Raw genomic sequence first — 17833 nt, 5'->3', positions numbered from 1 at the left:
GTGCAGAAATAGACCTCTCCAACTTTAACAAACAGTAAAATTACTGACACCAAAAAAAAAAAGTATTACAGATATCGTATGCTTAGATATGATTACAGGGTATTTTCTAGCGTATCACTCTTCCATTTAATAACTGACTATTATTGCCATATTAGCACCTCACCTTGCGATGCTTGAATTTAGTATTTAGTTGTTGCAAAGCCTTTCGGGTGAAATGTTCCTAAGCAAGCGAAATACACAAGTGTCAATTGGACTCGCAGTTATGGCTCTGGCCCTAGCTACGACTGTTCTAAAATATCGCTGTATGCACATTAAAATATATATATTTTCTTCAATATAAAAAGTTTTCTTTCAGATCGCTTTTTTGATTGTTTGGCTTTTGTGAGAGCAACTCAGTTGACGGCCACAGTAGCTCTGATCTTTGGTGTTGTGCGGGCAAATCCACAGCATAAGGCAAAATTTTTGCTGTTCTGGTTAAGTTTGACAGCAGTGTTCCTCACTGCCTTATTCTATATGGCTGTTGACCTGTTAAGCGAATTCGACTTCCGATATTCTATATGGTATTTAACTGCCTTATTTCTGCCTTTGCCAGCTGCAGGTGAGTCAGTGAAATTCTCATGAAATGCCTGATAATAATTGAAGCTATAAATTACAGCTGGTGTTGCGTACTTGATGAATATCATATATAAAGACTATACCGAATTAACCATACAAACGGTTACCGAAAGCAAGCAACCGCCTTCTTATGATTCCAGCTTACAAACCTTGTTGGTCTCATTGGGATCGTAGTCGAGTATTCTATTAGAGCTTGAATATTATTGGAGTGTACACTTTCTTTAAACAATAATATATTTATAAAGCAAAGCAAATCGAGTTTTTTTTGCAAGCTCATTAAAGACAGTATTTTTAAATACATCGACTGTAAAAATGTTAATCTTTGACCTTATTTCGCATATTCTTTATGGAACTCTCTCCAGCTTTAATCAAATTTTCAATACTAAAATAGCTTCGAGAAATCTCTGAGCTTGTTTAACTGTAAATTACATTATAAAACGTGTTTTTTTTTTGAGTATTTGTTTATACTAGAGACGAAAACTTTGTCTTTTAGTTTCCTTCAACCAATAAAGTTAACATACAACGAATGTCTTAAAATAAATACGCTTAACCGTTTGCTGCATTTATGATGAGTTGCAACCTCATAAGAAATTTTAGTTCTAGATATTTTCCTTCACTATTAGCTTTGGCTAGACACAAAAACTTTGTGATGTGGTCTGAAGTGAATGAAACTGAAAGACAAACAAAGTAGTTTAGTTTATTTTAACAAATCACATAAGCGATTAATGCCTGTGTTGTAAATGAGAACTAATAAATCAGTAATACAAATTTATTTGTAGGACTGCTGACATTGACAGTAAGATTAGTCGCACATTTCAACTGGATTAAAAAGGAAATCGAGCTGTCTACCAGTGTGTATGTGATTTACTTAATGCAATTTAATTGTTGCATTCAGCCAGCAACAGTTAGTGCCGTCCAGTAGAAGGATGCTCGTTAGCAGAAGCTGGACACCTGTTTAGCTTGCACTGGCTGTGACACTAACACTGACACTGACAGTTCACACACCTCGTTAAAATTGCCACAATGTGTCAAGAGCGCTTTGTGCAGTGGTCTTTATGTTTGGTTAGCTGCTGCTTAAGGGCTAACCAAAATAATTGAAAACTGTGTAATGGCCAAGCATACTTAAACTGCTTATATCGCCAGTTGGATTAACAGCAGCAATGAAAGCAACGTGTTTCGTTTTTAATAAAAACTTCAGATTTCCCTTCTTTTTTGTGGTATTTTCTCCTTCGTTTGCAATAGCGAAAATGAGAAAATGGAAAAAATGTGGCAAACATGAAATATGAGCAATAAATAACGGTCGGGGCATACGTCCATCAAAGTTCTTGAGCAGAGAGTCTGGACGACCCATCTATTTGCCACTACTTGCAATAAAGCAGGCCATCACTTCTGTACACCCCACTGCCCGCCCACCCCGACCCCAACGCGTAGCTGAGTTGCCTGAGGCGTAACGTTGACGTTGGAAAATTAAAATTACACAGCACAACTTGCAGTGTACAAATACAAAAGTATGCGAAAAGCCATCGAAAAGAAAAGCACCGAAGCAAGAGCTCAAGCAAAAACAAACTGAGAAAGCCGGAAACAGCGTCCATTGGCGCTGGCGGCCACAATTATTATTTTTATCCCTATGTTGAAGTTCGCATCGGCATTAAGTCAACAAGCAGCCGTTCAGATTATTTTCATTCTTCAACATAGACTGCAAAAGCTCTCTCTGGAAATATTGGCAATTTTTCATTTACAAATTGAATGTTGGCCAGTGAAATTTGAAATAACTCAATTATTTTAGTGAATTTGACAGCATTTTATCATAGAAATAAAATATCAATGTCTCATTTCACTAAAATGAACAGAAAAAGGCGACCGATAACAAAGCCATTCCCACTAAATTTGTCTGAAATAATTATAACAAAATAGGCATAAAAAAAGTCTTGAATTTGATAACTGTCAAAAAAGTTTGACGCTGATAACAATAAAAAAACTCGACTCGTTATCTACCTTGTTCTGATAATTTGACAATCTTGACTCAGAAAGGTCGCAAACACGATTAGTAGTCGCTTATACCCCCACTTAACTTTAGCTAGCCATAAAAATGAGCACTCAAAGTGCTGAGCTATGAAATTAATATGCCAAATTTTGATTTATTTTTGGGCCCGCGGGCAAACGGTCCTCAATTCAGTGCCCAAACCAATACTCATCAGTGTCAAGTTGGCGTAGTCGTAAAGTATTCGACTATATTATATCCTGCACTGAGCGATAAATTAGCTTCGTAGTTAATAATTAAATGTTCATAGTCGGACTCGTTCCATCTCTCTAAAATATATCAAATTCAATTTAAAAAATAGATTAAGTATATTCAATTTTAAAATGTAGCTGAGAGACTCCATTGGAATATCTTGAAAAACTACTGCTTGTACACATTTTATGACAATACTTTAACACTCTCTGCAAGGGTGGAATAAAAATATGCTACTTGAAACCCTTAACAGTGCTCAGCTTGCACATAGTGCGCCCAATTAGCCAACAATGGACGCCAAAATGGATGCGAATGTAAATGGGAATGTGAAGGCGAGTTGTGCGCAGTGCTCTGGAGCAGTAGCATCATTGCCAACAGGTGACTCATAGTTGAAGCAGCATCTAGGCGGCAGTAACTCGGGGGCAGCACTTAAAATTTAAAGCGTTTGAAGTGTAATTGCGCGGTTGCCGTTAGCGAGTCGCTTGTTAAAGTGACGTCAAAAAAAGTGACAAGCATACACAACCATTAAAATACCCAGCAAATAAAATAATATTTCGAATACCTGAAAATATAATTTAAATTAAAAACTCAGCACTTTGCGTCACATCAACTAATAATTCCACCTTAAGGTCTGGACTTCTGCCTAAGGACATGAAGAACATTGTGGCAGCTGCAGCTGTCATGTGGCAGCAAGGTAACCAGCAAGTGCATTAATTAACATTTCAATGGCGAACGCTGCGCAAAATATATTCATGGCATTTAACAAAAAGTACCTTAAGGGATGTTAAACAGCGTGCAGATATGCAACACGAGAGCTGCGAGCAACTGCCGCATAATTCAACTTTCGAGTGTGCGTCCAGCAGCCACAAAAAGTGCTACATGCAGCCGAAAATAAGCAAGTAAAGCAAAAAATTTGAGTTCATCCCAAATGAAAGTACACTCAACAAAAAACTTTCGCACAGCCATTTCCTACATTAACTGACTTATTTGAAATTATAAAATAAATATTTTATAATGTAAGCATTTCACGTTCTGTTGTGATTCAATATTCAATGCAATTGAAAATGTTCTCTTTGTTTAGGTAATAAAAAATGTATTCGACTTGAATATAAATTTTACACTATTATTGTTTTATGCATTATTTTTATTTTTTTGTGCACATATTGAATGAGGCAGCTTTTCGCTGTTTGCTTATCCCCAGCTAAAGCCTATGGTTGCCACTAATTGACACCTGTGATGCCTTCAAAAATTCGAGTTGGTGTTACAGGGATTGTGGTGTGTGGGGGTGTTTTGGATTGGGGTTGGCTGACTGGTCAGCATCCGTGGCTAACCTAAACAAACGAAAACGAGACGAAATAATGCAAATAATACGTCTTGTGCCGAGTTGCTTTCGGTTTTTTGGGCAATCAAGTGTATGATAAATGTGAAAAAAATGTGCTTTCAAAGCGGTGTCAGAAATTAAAAATAAACAAATTTGTATGCACAATAACAGTAAGAAAAACAAGGCACAACAGAAAAGGACGAAGAGCAGCTGCTCTTTTTTTAATGTTTTCGTTTTGAGTGTGAGGCATTTAAGTATTAGTTAAGATTACTATTAAGCACATACATATGTTACATACGAAAATAGTTTTGGATAGCACTGTTGCCGTCTCTGTCTCTCTCTCTCTCTCTCTCTCTCTCTCTTTCTCTCAAATTCTATTTCGCTGTCTATATCTCTATGTCTCTCTTAGCCATCAATTCGCCGTGGACGTGTCTGAAGCTTGTCATTTTAGTAATTAATATTTACCTCTCATTGTTTCAGATATGGTCCCGGGAAACTTTTTTGATTTTCTTTTGTTTCTTGCTATTCTTGCTTTGTGTTCTGTTTTTTATACCCTGAATCCATTAAAAATGGGTAAAAGCGGTATGATGGTTTTGTGCAAAACTATATAATAGGCAGAAGGAAGCATCTCAAAACCCAAATTCTCATTTTGATCCCATTACTATTTAGCAGACGCAAGCATGTGTGAGAAACGGGCAGCGTGTGATACGCCCCTGATATATACAATAAATAAATGAGACTTTGTTTTTTTAACCCTCAGTACCTGTTGCTGTTGTAAGAAATGAGAACGATTCCACTCATTCTTACAAAAACTTCAAATCATTTTAAGGGTAAATATGTCAATGAAACGTAAATAATATATTTAACAGATAAGTTGAGGGTATCTCGTGGTCGAGCTCACACGGCTGCAGTATTCTTACTTGTTTTATTTTTATATATTTTCTGTTGTTGGTATTTTTTGTAATTTTCTTTTTTGCTGCGCGTAGACTTACAAATTACGCACTAATTAAGCGGCTTTTGCTGCGGCCTCGTCTATTTTTCAATGCCATTCGTTCACTTAACGAACAGAAACCTGAAGGATCCGGGCTCACACTAAGCGACTGGGCATTTGGGTTGGCTCAGCTTTTGATTATGCTGATCAGGACGAAGTGTGCAACTTGCCGAATGCCACATTAGGCGACAAAAGTTAATGTGCATAATTAATTTTCTTCTGCACATTGCTGAGGCTTCGTTTTGACCCATTCTGTGCGCCTTTCTATGCCCTTGAAGAGGGTATTACACTCGTGTAGCGTAACGTGAAACTCAGTGTGTCAGATATCTATATACTTTATATTCGTTATCAGCTTCCATAGCTTCGTACGTTTGTCTGTTAGTCCCTGTGACTGCAAGTGACCTGCAAGGGCATGTACTCTTCGGCGGGCCAACAATAGCTGTTCTTTCTTAATTTGTTGCCATTGTTGTTTTGTTTTGGCCCGAGCATAAATCAAATTGAACTGAGCTGTCAACGGTATTCAAATACGTACATTTACCAACTCTCGGTGAAAGCTGAGAGAACTAGAGAGGGGTAGGGTAGGGTAGGTAGGGGTATAGGGAGTGTGCCGACAATTAAGCTACCAAGTAGCGCACGTGAGTCACAAAAGCCGCAGCTGATGGCAGCCAGCTTCAAATTCATCATATGCACTGTGTAACATTTTTAATTGGCTGTGAAATTAAATTTCAAGCCACGCACACCTGCCACTCTACACCCAAAAAGAGAGCCAAGTTAGGGTGGAGTGATTGGGTAAGTTGCAACACGGCTTGTAATTTTGTATGGTGTAGGCAGCAAACTCAATTGGCATAACATTGTGCGCAATAAACAACTTCATTTGCCAAATTTACTACCGGATAATTGAATAGCTTCCAGCAGCGACATAGACAAAAAAAATTCACCCCGCACCTCAGCGGGTGGCATAAGTAGGCACTTGGGGAGAGGGGAGAGGTGAGGGTACTGCTGTCTTTACATGCTCGAAGCTCGTATAACATGCAAATGGCAAATTCAATAAACTCAATGCCAGGCAACAAATAGACCAAATTATTGCAAGCCTACAAACAAACCAACGTGCAACATGGCCCTGCCACGACAAAGCCAACTCAACTGAGCCACTTAGGGCACAAAAAATTCCAATGCCAATGCCAATGCTATTCTCATTGCCATTACCATTGCCATTGCCATTGCCATTGCCCCTGGCTGTGGCTCTGGCTGTGGCAATACCAAGTAAATTGAACGACAAAAGTGCGTGCAATTGGCAGGCATATTGCCAGCTAGAGTCCCGAATCCTCGCTCCCTAAGTTCTGTGTCTCTGCTCCACTCAGCGCAAGTTGTGGCCACATGTTGTGGCCATAAGTCGAGGGGGTCGTATGCGTAACGTAAAACAGTTAGAATGGCTGGCAAAGATAGCAATCCAAAAGATACACACGTATCTAAAAAGTTGGTAAGCAACTTGAGGAATGAGCCATCGTGTTGATATCTTTTTCTTTTCAGGCATATGTAATGACATTTTTCAGACAACACATATTAAATGTATAAATTATCCTGCAAAAATATTTCAGAATACTAAATTATTGTAAACATATTACAATTCTTTTCGAATACTCTGTTTTAAATTGTTGAAATATGTTTGAATATCGCAGCAACGATTAATACTTAATATCGCTATATCGATTAGTATCGAAGATCTGGTCACACATGAATTGTCTTTCTTTCCTTCTGCGTTGTATTTTTCCTAAGTTCAAAAAGTTGCTCTCAATTCTTCAACAAGTAAAGACGCACTCGCTTATAATAAAGATAATCCATAATCAGAAACTGCGTTTAACTCTTAATTTTTTCCACGCCATTTACAGCATAAATCTTGCATAATATAATATACTTATATTTTAAAATGTAATACCATGTATTTCGAATATTCTATTTAGGTTTCAAAGCTGCGAAAATATAATTAATAATAACCAAACAAAACATTTCGAGTTTTAGTCTATTTTTTTCAATAGCATTTATATTTTAAACATTAATCAAACTGTTGAAATGTTATAAAACATTAATTTGAAAAAGATACGGATAATAACAGGAAATTAAAACAATTGTGAAACAAAGTGAAAAGTTTTAAAAAAGTCAAGACAAAACAAAATGCTGCAATACACTTCAACTTTCAGTTTTAATTAAAACTAAAAGTTGAGGTGTATTTGCAGCATTTTTTTGTTTTGACTTTTTCAATGTTTTCAATTTGTTTTACTACAGTCATTTGACACTTGGGGTTCCGCGGCCTATTAATAAATTTCCCGGCTGGGAATTAACTCTTACAGTCTTACAGCTGACCAAAACTTCTGGCTCTCCAGGCCAAATTGTGTCGCATTTGTCAACTGTCAGAGCGATGTCAAGCAAAGGGCCAAGCTCAACGCTGCCAAAGCACCGTCATGGGATTCAAAACTGGCCAGGAACAGGAGCAGTAGCAGCAGCAGCTGAGCGGGGGCTACCCCGAAAATGTTGTGTTCGGTAAATGTGAGAGATTTTGATTTTGTCGCTGGACGAGCTTCCTGTGTGAATAACACAGGAAATTGTTTGGCGGAGGGTAGAGTTCGAACGCAGGGTGTTCATTGGTTGCATATGTCGAGTGTGCATTCAGATGGCTTTAGGTTACCTGCTTGTTTTTATACTCTGGCAACGAAGCTGAATTAGTATATTGGTTTTGTGCAATTTCCGTCTAGAGTCTTTAAACTTGAGTCATAGGCTTCTTAGTTCCAGTGTCAGACAAAGTGCTGAAATTGAAGGTGCTACGTCCACAGGGTACTTCAAATTCGACAAAATCGATAAAACCACAATTTTAATAGATGGAGTCACCGCACTTAAAGCGACGATTGCTGGTGTCCCCTATGAAGGATCGACACATAAATTTCCAAGGTATTCCTCCCTAAAAATCTGAAATGTAGCAATTTTTAAGCTAGAGTCACAAAATTTTCAAAGTGCCCGGTAACTTCCCCTAAAGATCAATTAAACCGACATACCTGATAGTATAAGCCGATAAAATCATTTTCACCACTTTTGAAATTTATTTTGAATTTATATCACCTTTCGAAAAGCTGAAACAAAACTTGAAACTTCCTTCAAAGATTGGTAAAAAATGTGTATCAGAGTATTTCGCAGTCGGTTACTCCCAAATGCAACGTTCTCTCTTGTTCTTTTTTGTGCCTTTCTTGTAGCTGTCGACGCTGCTGATTTTGTTATTGTTGTTGCTGCAACTCATAAATAATTCAAATAATTTACACGCTTACTTAAACGCCTGCCTGCCACTATTTGCGTGTGTGCGTGTGTGTGTATGTGTTGGTTTGGTATACCATTATGTGTGGTTCATTGGTTTGTGGCACACGCCGCACTCCAATGCAACCAGTCGAAGCAAAGCATAGCAATCAACTAGGACCGTTGCTGCAGTCGATGTTGTTGTTCCTGCTATTTCTGCTTTTGCAGTTAACTAAAGTGAACTCAACTAAACTTTTTGCTGAACACCTACACACACACCGACACTCACGCACACACACACGCTCAAACATACTGCTGACTGTTGTTTGATGCCGTGGTTTGCTTTTTCATATCATGCTTTGAGTTGTTGTTGCTGTTTTGGTCGCTATTCATTAAAATGGCAAAAAAAAACCGCCACATTTTGTAATATCACAGTTCATGTATGTATTTATTGTATATATCTATCTGAGCAGCATGGCCTGGAACGCGTCATTTGAAAGTTAAGCCTGAACATTTAATTTATTGCATACTCATAAATAAAATATATGAATATATAACATATATAATAATCGATAAAGTGTTTCTATTGCTGATGGGCTCAAATTTTTCACATTTTATAGCTCTTCATGCTGCGTTGCTTGACTACAGGGTATAATGAAAATGCGCAATTGAAGAACTCTTTGTGCACTCAAGCTTATAGCAAGCAACTGGTCTCTCAGCTCAGTCACTGATTATGGCTTCAATAACAATATCATTTTTGAGTACACCACGAACACGTTCTCATACACTCACGTACATGGGGCATAAGCGCTAACTCGTGTTGCAACAAGAGTGTTGATGATAATACCAAGTTTTGTCCATATTAATAAATGTTTTTGTTTTATACATATATATATATATATATATATATATATAATATAATTACAACTGTAAGCAATAATTAGTGTTGGATTTTAAACGAGGTTCGAGCTATTCGGCAAGTGTGTTTAGAATTCAGCCTAAGGAACTCAATTAACAATTCCATTTCCAGAAATTAATTATGTTCCACATTCGAAACTCTCGCTCTCCGCTTGCTGCTGAGCAACATGTTTGCCAGTCCACGTCAAGCCTTCGTTCTGGGTAAGTGATCAACGCTCGCGGCTCGCGAGCTTTTTCACCATTTACTTATCACCAAAAGCGACTATGAAAATTGTGCTCATTTTTGGTATGCAAGTAATGTGGTGAGATGTGTAATGAAGAAATGGAATTCTGTATATATACTTTATAACTTTATTTCAGATGTGAGGTTTCAGATTTGTAGTATTCTTTCATGCTCAAGTGCGATCTTTCGGCTAATTTTATTTTTAATAGGCAGTAAATAATTTTACAGTCAGCTTAACAGATCTTTGAGTCTAACATTAAATCTGTTTCCACAACACTTGTGTCAATAATATTAATGGAAATGGTTTACTTAAAAACCTGCAAAGTGCTAATCACCAAGCATCAACAAACATTTGAAGCAGCTAACATAAACGTAATTATCGATTGATTGCAATTATGCTCAACAGACGAATCACAGAGTATCAAATCAATCACTGGAAGGGGTGCAATGATTAGATTCTGACGTATGTATGTGGAACTCTTTTAGTACTCCTTCCTTGCCTCTTACCTCAACTGGAACTCATTAAGTGCTTTGGTCAGCCAAGCATGCCATAAGGGAAGATGAATAATCAATTCACAAACTTAATACATTAATTATGATTGACATTTATGAATTAATTAAGATTGAATAGAATAAATACTTTTAATATATTTGATATACGAATATATGATAGTCATCACATGCATTTCAATCAACTTTCAGTTTTCAATTAAAAACTCGTCTCTCTTAACACATTTGCTCGTTGTTGTTGGGCTGCAACTGGCTGTCTAAAATGGGTTCCACAGCACGTGCTCGCCTTATTATTTATCTTTCTGACTCTCTGTCTCTTTGCTGGCGCTCTCTCCCAAGTGCGCTCTCCCGTTCTCCCTCTCGCGCTGCTGACCAAAACACACAATACGGTCGCCAGTATACGCTGAACCCTCGTTCTGGGCGAGCGGTCTCGGGTTTGGGTTCGCGCTTGTTTATGCCGTTGTAAGAGCGAACCGATATTAAACGCCACACACACGCTCGCACACCACACACACTGACACACGCACGCACAAATATACACACACACACACACACACACACACACACACATAAATATACAAACTCACACCAAGATGTGCAAATTTTTGGACTTGGGCCTTGGCATTTCCATAATCAATGTTTTCTACTCGCTAACATATTTTTTAATGTGGTGCGTGGCGCAGCAGCATACCATTGACAATGGTAAGCTATAGTTATAGACTTTTCCATTTTACATTGTTTTTAATAGCCAGCTGTTGTGTTGTTGTTGTTATTGATAATTGCTTTTCGCTTTGCTGCTGCTGCGTGTTATTTCTCATTAGACATCGAGCCATTTGTTTGGCTGAGTGTTTACACTTTCAACATATTCCTCAATGTATATCTCTTTCTGGGCCTGCGGAAGAGAGATCGCCTGGCAGTCATAATATGGTTCTCTTTCACGCTGCTCTGGTTCGTGCCTAAACTGTATGATCACAAGAGGGGTTGTCGACTGGACGAGCGGGGCTCAACGTACCAAGTGTTCAATCTAATTGTGGAAGGTAAGTACCTACTCACTCACAATATTTTATGTACAACTCAGAAATAATTTATAAACCATTCGACAGGCTATGTGACTATCTCGTTGCTTGTCCTCATTGTGGCTTACATATATTTTCCCAAGTGGGGGCATAAGACAAATCCAGATCCACACGAAATTCAAATGTTAGAGTTGACCATGGCAACCCTTGCCACCGAGCAGGAAAAACAAAAATGCATGCCAAAAATCTGCAGCAATTTGGATCCACAGGTCAGCAGCTTTGAGTTCCATCGGGCTGCTGACGTCAGCGACGATTAGCATGTGGTACAAATGTACCAAGCGAAACTGCAGCATTCCCGCACAATATTCGACGCAATATTTTATTTCTGAAAATGGTGTCGTAAATTCCACAAGCGTTCCAAAACAGCAAACACATATATTTACTAACTATGGATTATGGACTATACATAAGCAAACATATATTGTTAAATTGTTAATTTTTTTAGGGTACATATTCAAATGGTAGACAATAAATTAAGTGCGACATGCTGTCGCAATTTATCATGCACAATTTAAATATTTAATTTTGTTTAAATGTTAAGTGTTGGATTAAACTGGAAAAATCAATAGAAAAAATATAATTAATGTTAAAAAAAAGTGAGCTCAACTACGAGATACCCTCAACACAGTAGTTAAATATATGAGCATGAGCATAGTTATTGTAGAGCCCATGTATTTGAGCAACTGTATCAGATCAATAATATATTTATGCATATATACATATATATATATATAAATTTCAATATAAATCCTTTGCCTTTAAAATGGTGAATTTTATTGATATCGGAAATCGATATGATATGAGATCCTCTTGGGCGTAGTCAACGTGTTTTGTATGCTATTTGAAGGGTATTAGGATAAACAATATACATTTCAAATATGGTTACTCTAGCTTTCAAATTGTGTGAGACATGATTAGATTTAGAAATGTAGCTTTAGCGATTATAGATATAAAATCCCATTGACAGCTTATCTTTTAATAAAAAAAAGTAAATAAGTTTTGCGCATGGATGCTCTAAGAGATCCAGAAGACATAACAACATTGTAGATTCTAAAATGGGGAAACAGATTTAAATAACTTGTTATATATTTTTATATATTATTATTATTATGGAACTTATTTTAATAAGAGTATTCCTTAAATAAATCTTAAAAAAAAAACACTGAAATCTGTGAAATTTACTTCACTAACACATTTGGTGGGCATTGTGCCAAAGGGCTTTGCAAGATGGGTGAAAAAATAGAATAGAAAACAATCAAACGAACAAACTGCTAAATGAAGGGGAACTTAACTAACTTTGTCTTTGTTGCTTGTGTTGTAGTTGTTGTTGTCTATTGGCTGTGAGGGCGTCGCAGGAGCAAAGGGATAACGATCAAAGCGTTCGATTGAGTGTGTCAATAAATTCCTGCCAGGCGCCCGAGTGCAGCACATTTGTTCGGCCAGCAGCGATAAATAGTTTCCACCAAACCGAAACAGTCCTTCCTATCTCCCATTCCCCCTTCCCTCACACAACCATGTTCAACGCTGAGCATCTCTAGAGCTTTTTGCCAAAAAGTTTCAGTGTGAATTTAGTGCGGCTCATTAAGCTGACCGGCCACGCTGCACGTCCTGCCTTGGCGCAGGACAACGTCACTCATGTGTGTATTTCTCTCTCTCTCTCTCTCTCTCTCTCTCTCGCTCTGTGTGTATGTGTGTGTGGCAATGGCTTTTAGTTGGAACTTCATTATGTGGCAATAATGGACAGGAAATTGTTTGCGCCATTGTCATTCGCCGTACGAGATCAAACATTTTCACCATTTTTCAATCGATTCGGCTTTCTTTTCTCTTCTTTTCATTTGATTTTATTTATGTTTTCGTTTGGTTTTAAATGAGTGCGATCATTAAGAAAATTAATGCGGGGGGGCATTCATTAAAAGTGTCAAAGTGCGCACATTAAAATGTCATATAAAACTCGGTAAGAGCTTCTTGGCCAGCTTTTTTGGTTGGTTTTGGACCTGAAGCCTTGTGCCTTGTGCCTTGCGCCTTGCGCCTGGTGACTTTGTCTCTCGATTTTATTAACAAACACACATTAAAGACACATAAAATGTGGCAGCAACTTTCTTTAACGCTGCTCATAAAAAGTATTACACACACACACACACATCTACATTTATAGTGCATGTTGTTGTCTCGTGGCATCTCGTAAAACTAAACCGCAATTCATCAGTAAATTCCTTTTTCAACTGGTCGATAACAGCTTGTTGTTGTCATACCCTGAACACATTAAAAATGGGTAAAAGGGAGAATAAGTGTTTTGTGCAAAAGTATGTAACAGGCAAAAGGAAGCATGTCCGACCCAATTAAGTATATATATATCCTCAGGATCAGGATCGGAATCAAAAGCCGAGTTGATAAAGCCATGCCGCTGCTACAATTTTTAAGGCAAAGGATTCTAATTAATATAAAATATGCACATGGTACATATGCTTATGCACATTGAACTGTTCGAATTAAATTCAAATCGGATAAGAAACACCCAAGTTATAGTTATTTTACTCTACAGTAACTGAGTCGGCTACAAAAAATGAGAGCACTTCTAGGTATTCAGTGTGTGAAACTGTTAAGGGAAATTATGGCAATAAAAATAGAATAATATGTTAAACAGCTGAGCTTAGGGTATCTCGTAGTTTATCTCACCCTACTGCAGCATTCTTACTTGTTAGTGTGTTGTTGTTGTTGTGCCACACACATATGCGACTGTTTGGTTCAGTTCTGCTGTGTTTTGTTGGCCACACAATAACTGCAAGTAATTTAGTGCGCCGACTGAAAATATGCTACAGTTTTATGCGCCATAAAATGGCAAAAATTGTTTTTATTATATGTAATTATTATGTTATGCATGTGTGTGTGTGTGTGTGTGTGTGTGTGTATCAAGTTTATTGCTATTGCCGTATATGTTGCTGAAAATGAACTTATGATGCTCGTCATGTTTCATACCCCCTCCAACCACGTTTGCACACTTTAAAATTGAAACTCATTGTCGCTTATCAGTTTTGGCAGCTTATCTGTCGCACATTTAGAAAGCTCGAATTATTAAGATTATGTTCTTAAAATTTCGCTATTTGAAGCAATGGCACAAAGTCAACAAACTTCAGCTGCAATTGGCCTTGCAACAGCAGCAATTGAGAGAAGCTCGTTTGCTCCTGCGTGGAAAATGGGGGAAAGACTCATTTTCTGGATTGATATAAAACTGAAACGGCTTCATAACCATATTTTAAAAGTAAAACACTTACAAGAGTTAGCTTTGTGAGAGAGTTCTGAATGCAATTTCTTTAAAATATTAAATAAGACTCACAGATACCGAATTGAATCAGAAATTAATTGTGAAAGCATTCGGAATTTAGCAAAAAAAAATTTGTAATGAAAATAGCTTATTTTGCTACAGTGCAACTAGAGTAAGTGGTAAGTTGGTAAGTTGGTCACAGGGGTCGACTTGATGTCACGCACTGGCAATGGCAAAGCTTTCTCGTTCTAAATGCTTCTCAGCACGCACAACACACACATCGGCATACACACACACACTCTCACAATGCAGAAATATTTTGCAACTGCAACACATTACGTGCTACGAGGGTTTTTTTAAACTGTGATTGCATTACGGCTTTAACTTTCTGGCTCATTGGGATGATGTGGATACTTATTAAATACATTGCTTAAAACTGTCATTTGCACATTGCATATACACCAGAAAATTTAATATTATTTGATTTAAATTTTGATTTTTAACCGTCTCAAATTATTTTACAAAATTTTCACGTATTTTGTTTGTAAGAAAGTTTCAAAAGATAGGCAACACTGCAACTCTAAACTCAGCACTTATTTTAGATAAATAGTTACAGCATCAAGGCTTAGTCCTTATACACCCAGTCAAGTCATTCAATGCTTGAATATAAACATATATCATCGACACGCTTCGTATGCGTAATGCCAAGTATTTTTGTGCCGTTTTGTTGTTGGGGGCGTGCTTAGTTTATAGTACAGCGAACAATTGGAACAATCAAAGTTTTATTGTTGTGCAAATATTGAATAAGGAAATGTTAAAGTGGACGGCGACTCAAGTGCCACAAGGAGGCGTGACCTCACATAAGCCACAAAGGCAGCGCCCAACTTAAAAGACAATCACAAAAGGCCGCACGCAAAAAGAATGAAATTCAGTCAAGACCGAGACCGAGATAGAAAGAGAGAGAGAGAGTGTAAGAGGGTGAGGAAGGGAGAGGTGTTGAGTGGGGGGCAGCATGGGCGTGAGGGTTTGCTGCTGCTGACCAGCAAATGAATGGACGGCATAATAATTGCAGACGTTGGGCAGCGACCAAAATGTCACGTACTAGCAATAAACCGCTGCTAATTTACGATGCGCCTGGACTCGAGGCCAATAACGAAAATCCGACCGGAAATCAAATGGCAAACGAAGCGCTCACTGCCGTCTAAGCAGCCACTTGACCAAGTGGCGAAGTTAATGCATGCACTGAGAAAATGCCATTCTCCAAAAATAGCGGCAAACGTGGTACCTAATTCAAAATTCTTTTTCGAAGTTGTATGCTCAGCCAACCATCAGAAAACGAAGCTACTTCTGTATCAGCTAAAACATTTTAATAACCATAATATGAATTGTTTAAAATTTAAGCATTTTTACTCAACAACACCTCGAACGAGTATGTATTACAGGCAATTTATGTTTCCACTGTAAATGGCTGCACAATAATATTAAATGTCATCCGTTAACACAATTACACGAAGTATGGAGAACCTTCGTTGAAATTTGTCTAATCTATTAAACCGTATACTCATTAAATAAGTGTAAAATGTATGTAACAAAAAGAAAGCATTTCAGACTACACATTGAATAGATTATTGATTAGCCTAGAAAGAAGAGTCTGCCAGTCTGCCTGTGTGTCTATCCTTCATTCTGTCCATCTTTCTTAATGAACGCGCTCAAATCATAGACTATAACAGCCTTTGTAATTTGGAATATAAGTCCTCTTATACCATACGCAGATTAAGACTTAATTTTATTAATAATTTCATATGTCACCAAATAACGAATCGATAGCAGATAGCAATATAACTAAAATTCAAAAGATATAACTTTCTAGTCGGGGACGTGCTTGCTCTGGTAAAAATTTATCATGTGTACAAATATCATCCACCGCAGAAAATCGTAAATTATTATTGACATACATTACAATACAATTAAATAGTTATTTAAATTATTAAATATTGTATGGTTAGAGCAAGACATATAAGACTTATGAAATAACAAAATTAGGGTATAGGCTGTCTTTTACTCGATGAATACATTCTTATTTGTCTCTGTTAGTGTATATAAAAAAAAAAAAATAAATAATAGCATTGTATTTTCTACTTTGGCAATCCACTAGTAGTTTTGCGTATTGCAAAAACTGAAATGTCTTTTGAAAACTATTCCGCCATTTAAAAACTTTTTTCTGTATTTAAAATGCTCCACAAAAAGGCAAATAATTTTTGACAGAGCTTATTTATTCACCTTTACAACCAATTATACGATATTATACAGTTATGAAGTATATACATAAGTACCTGAGTACAAGTATATGCCATAGCATTCGACAACTTATACGCTTAGTTTGGTTTAGTGACTGAGATTTTGTCATCATATCAATTTTTGGAGTATTGTATACTAACGTGCTCCGGCTGTTCAGCCGACAGATTTTTCTGCTTGTTTGACAGCTTAATTTCCTTGAACAAAGAATAAATGCCCGTAAAAATGTAGATGTGGTAGTTAGTTCTGCCTAAAAACTTAGGGGTTCATATATGATAAATAAAAATACTGCGCCCGATATTTGCAAAAGCAAGACAGACAACTATGTCAATTAATCGACTTACCCAGTATACAAGTTGTTATAAATGCACCAATGAAGTTATGATTGTTGTTATTTATCGTCGGCGAGCTTAAGAAAAAGAATAACCCCCATATCTTGGTTATGAACCCCACTACAGAAGCGATCAACCAGGGCAGCAACATCAAATGACGCTCCTGCATAAGAGAACGAGGGATGAGCACAATTGAGCACAAGAATTTCCAAGCGTGTGCAAATAGAACAAAGATTAACGGATCTATTTACGTTAGCAGTCTCCTCTTACCTTTAAGGTGCCCAAAATTAGGAAGACCGATGAGAACAAATTCAGCATTACAAAAGCCAATAACATAAATACGTCATCTGCATAGGTTTGATTTTATAAAGCTCGAATGCTCTTATACAGACTATAGACTTCATACTGTTCTCTCTTACTCGGGAAATTTGTAATAGTTGTGTCATTGACACTCACATCTCTTTCAAAATTCGTCACATGGAATAAGGTGCGGCACAATAGAATTACATTCCCAACTGAGAACGCAGCTCCAATGCAACCGACGACGATGCCAGCAGTTTTGAGACGCATGCAACAGAGGCTTTGCAACATTTTGACACTTTTTGCCTGTGTTTTAATTTCCAACTTTAAACAAGTGTTATCGCAGCTAAAGTCGTGAATGTACGGATTTCACAAATGAAAATATACCCAATGCCTTGTTGATAGTACTTATGTATACTTATGCTTCTTGGAATGCGCATTCGATTATAACCACACTGTGAATGTTAGATAACCCTTG

The 17833-nt window shown here is 37.3% G+C and overlaps 2 protein-coding genes across 2 annotated transcripts; both read left to right on the top strand.

Moving 5' to 3' along the window:
• The first annotated feature begins 194 nt into the window (after positions 1–194).
• On the top strand, positions 195–1151 carry LOC116805034. Its single transcript, XM_032734728.1, has 3 exons — positions 195–302; positions 356–598; positions 656–1151. Exons 1-3 carry the CDS (start codon positions 215–217, stop codon positions 787–789), a joined length of 465 nt encoding a protein of 154 aa, XP_032590619.1. The 5' UTR covers positions 195–214; the 3' UTR covers positions 790–1151.
• A 9157-nt stretch (positions 1152–10308) lies between these two features.
• LOC116805019 lies at positions 10309–11692 on the top strand. Its single transcript, XM_032734674.2, has 3 exons — positions 10309–10792; positions 10912–11127; positions 11194–11692. The coding sequence occupies exons 1-3, from the start codon at positions 10684–10686 to the stop codon at positions 11421–11423; spliced, it is 555 nt and encodes a 184-aa protein (XP_032590565.1). The 5' UTR covers positions 10309–10683; the 3' UTR covers positions 11424–11692.
• The last annotated feature ends 6141 nt before the right edge of the window (positions 11693–17833 follow it).

The sequence above is a fragment of the Drosophila grimshawi genome, unplaced genomic scaffold (genome assembly GCF_018153295.1).
Source record: "Drosophila grimshawi isolate 15287-2541.00 unplaced genomic scaffold, ASM1815329v1 contig_184, whole genome shotgun sequence".
NCBI classification, from domain to species: domain Eukaryota; kingdom Metazoa; phylum Arthropoda; class Insecta; order Diptera; family Drosophilidae; genus Drosophila; species Drosophila grimshawi.
Note: the sequence above shows the minus strand (reverse complement) of the source record. Positions and strands in the feature narration are given on the sequence as shown.

Coding starts and splice junctions, on each gene's coding strand:
- LOC116805034 (XM_032734728.1), top strand. CDS start 215: ATGTTCCTAAGCAAGCGAAATACACAAGTGTCAATTGGACTCGCAGTT. Junction 303..355: donor GACTGTTCTAAAATATCGCT/GTATGCACATTA, acceptor GTTTTCTTTCAG/ATCGCTTTTTTGATTGTTTG. Junction 599..655: donor TCTGCCTTTGCCAGCTGCAG/GTGAGTCAGTGA, acceptor TATAAATTACAG/CTGGTGTTGCGTACTTGATG.
- LOC116805019 (XM_032734674.2), top strand. CDS start 10,684: ATGTGCAAATTTTTGGACTTGGGCCTTGGCATTTCCATAATCAATGTT. Junction 10,793..10,911: donor GCAGCATACCATTGACAATG/GTAAGCTATAGT, acceptor ATTTCTCATTAG/ACATCGAGCCATTTGTTTGG. Junction 11,128..11,193: donor GTTCAATCTAATTGTGGAAG/GTAAGTACCTAC, acceptor ACCATTCGACAG/GCTATGTGACTATCTCGTTG.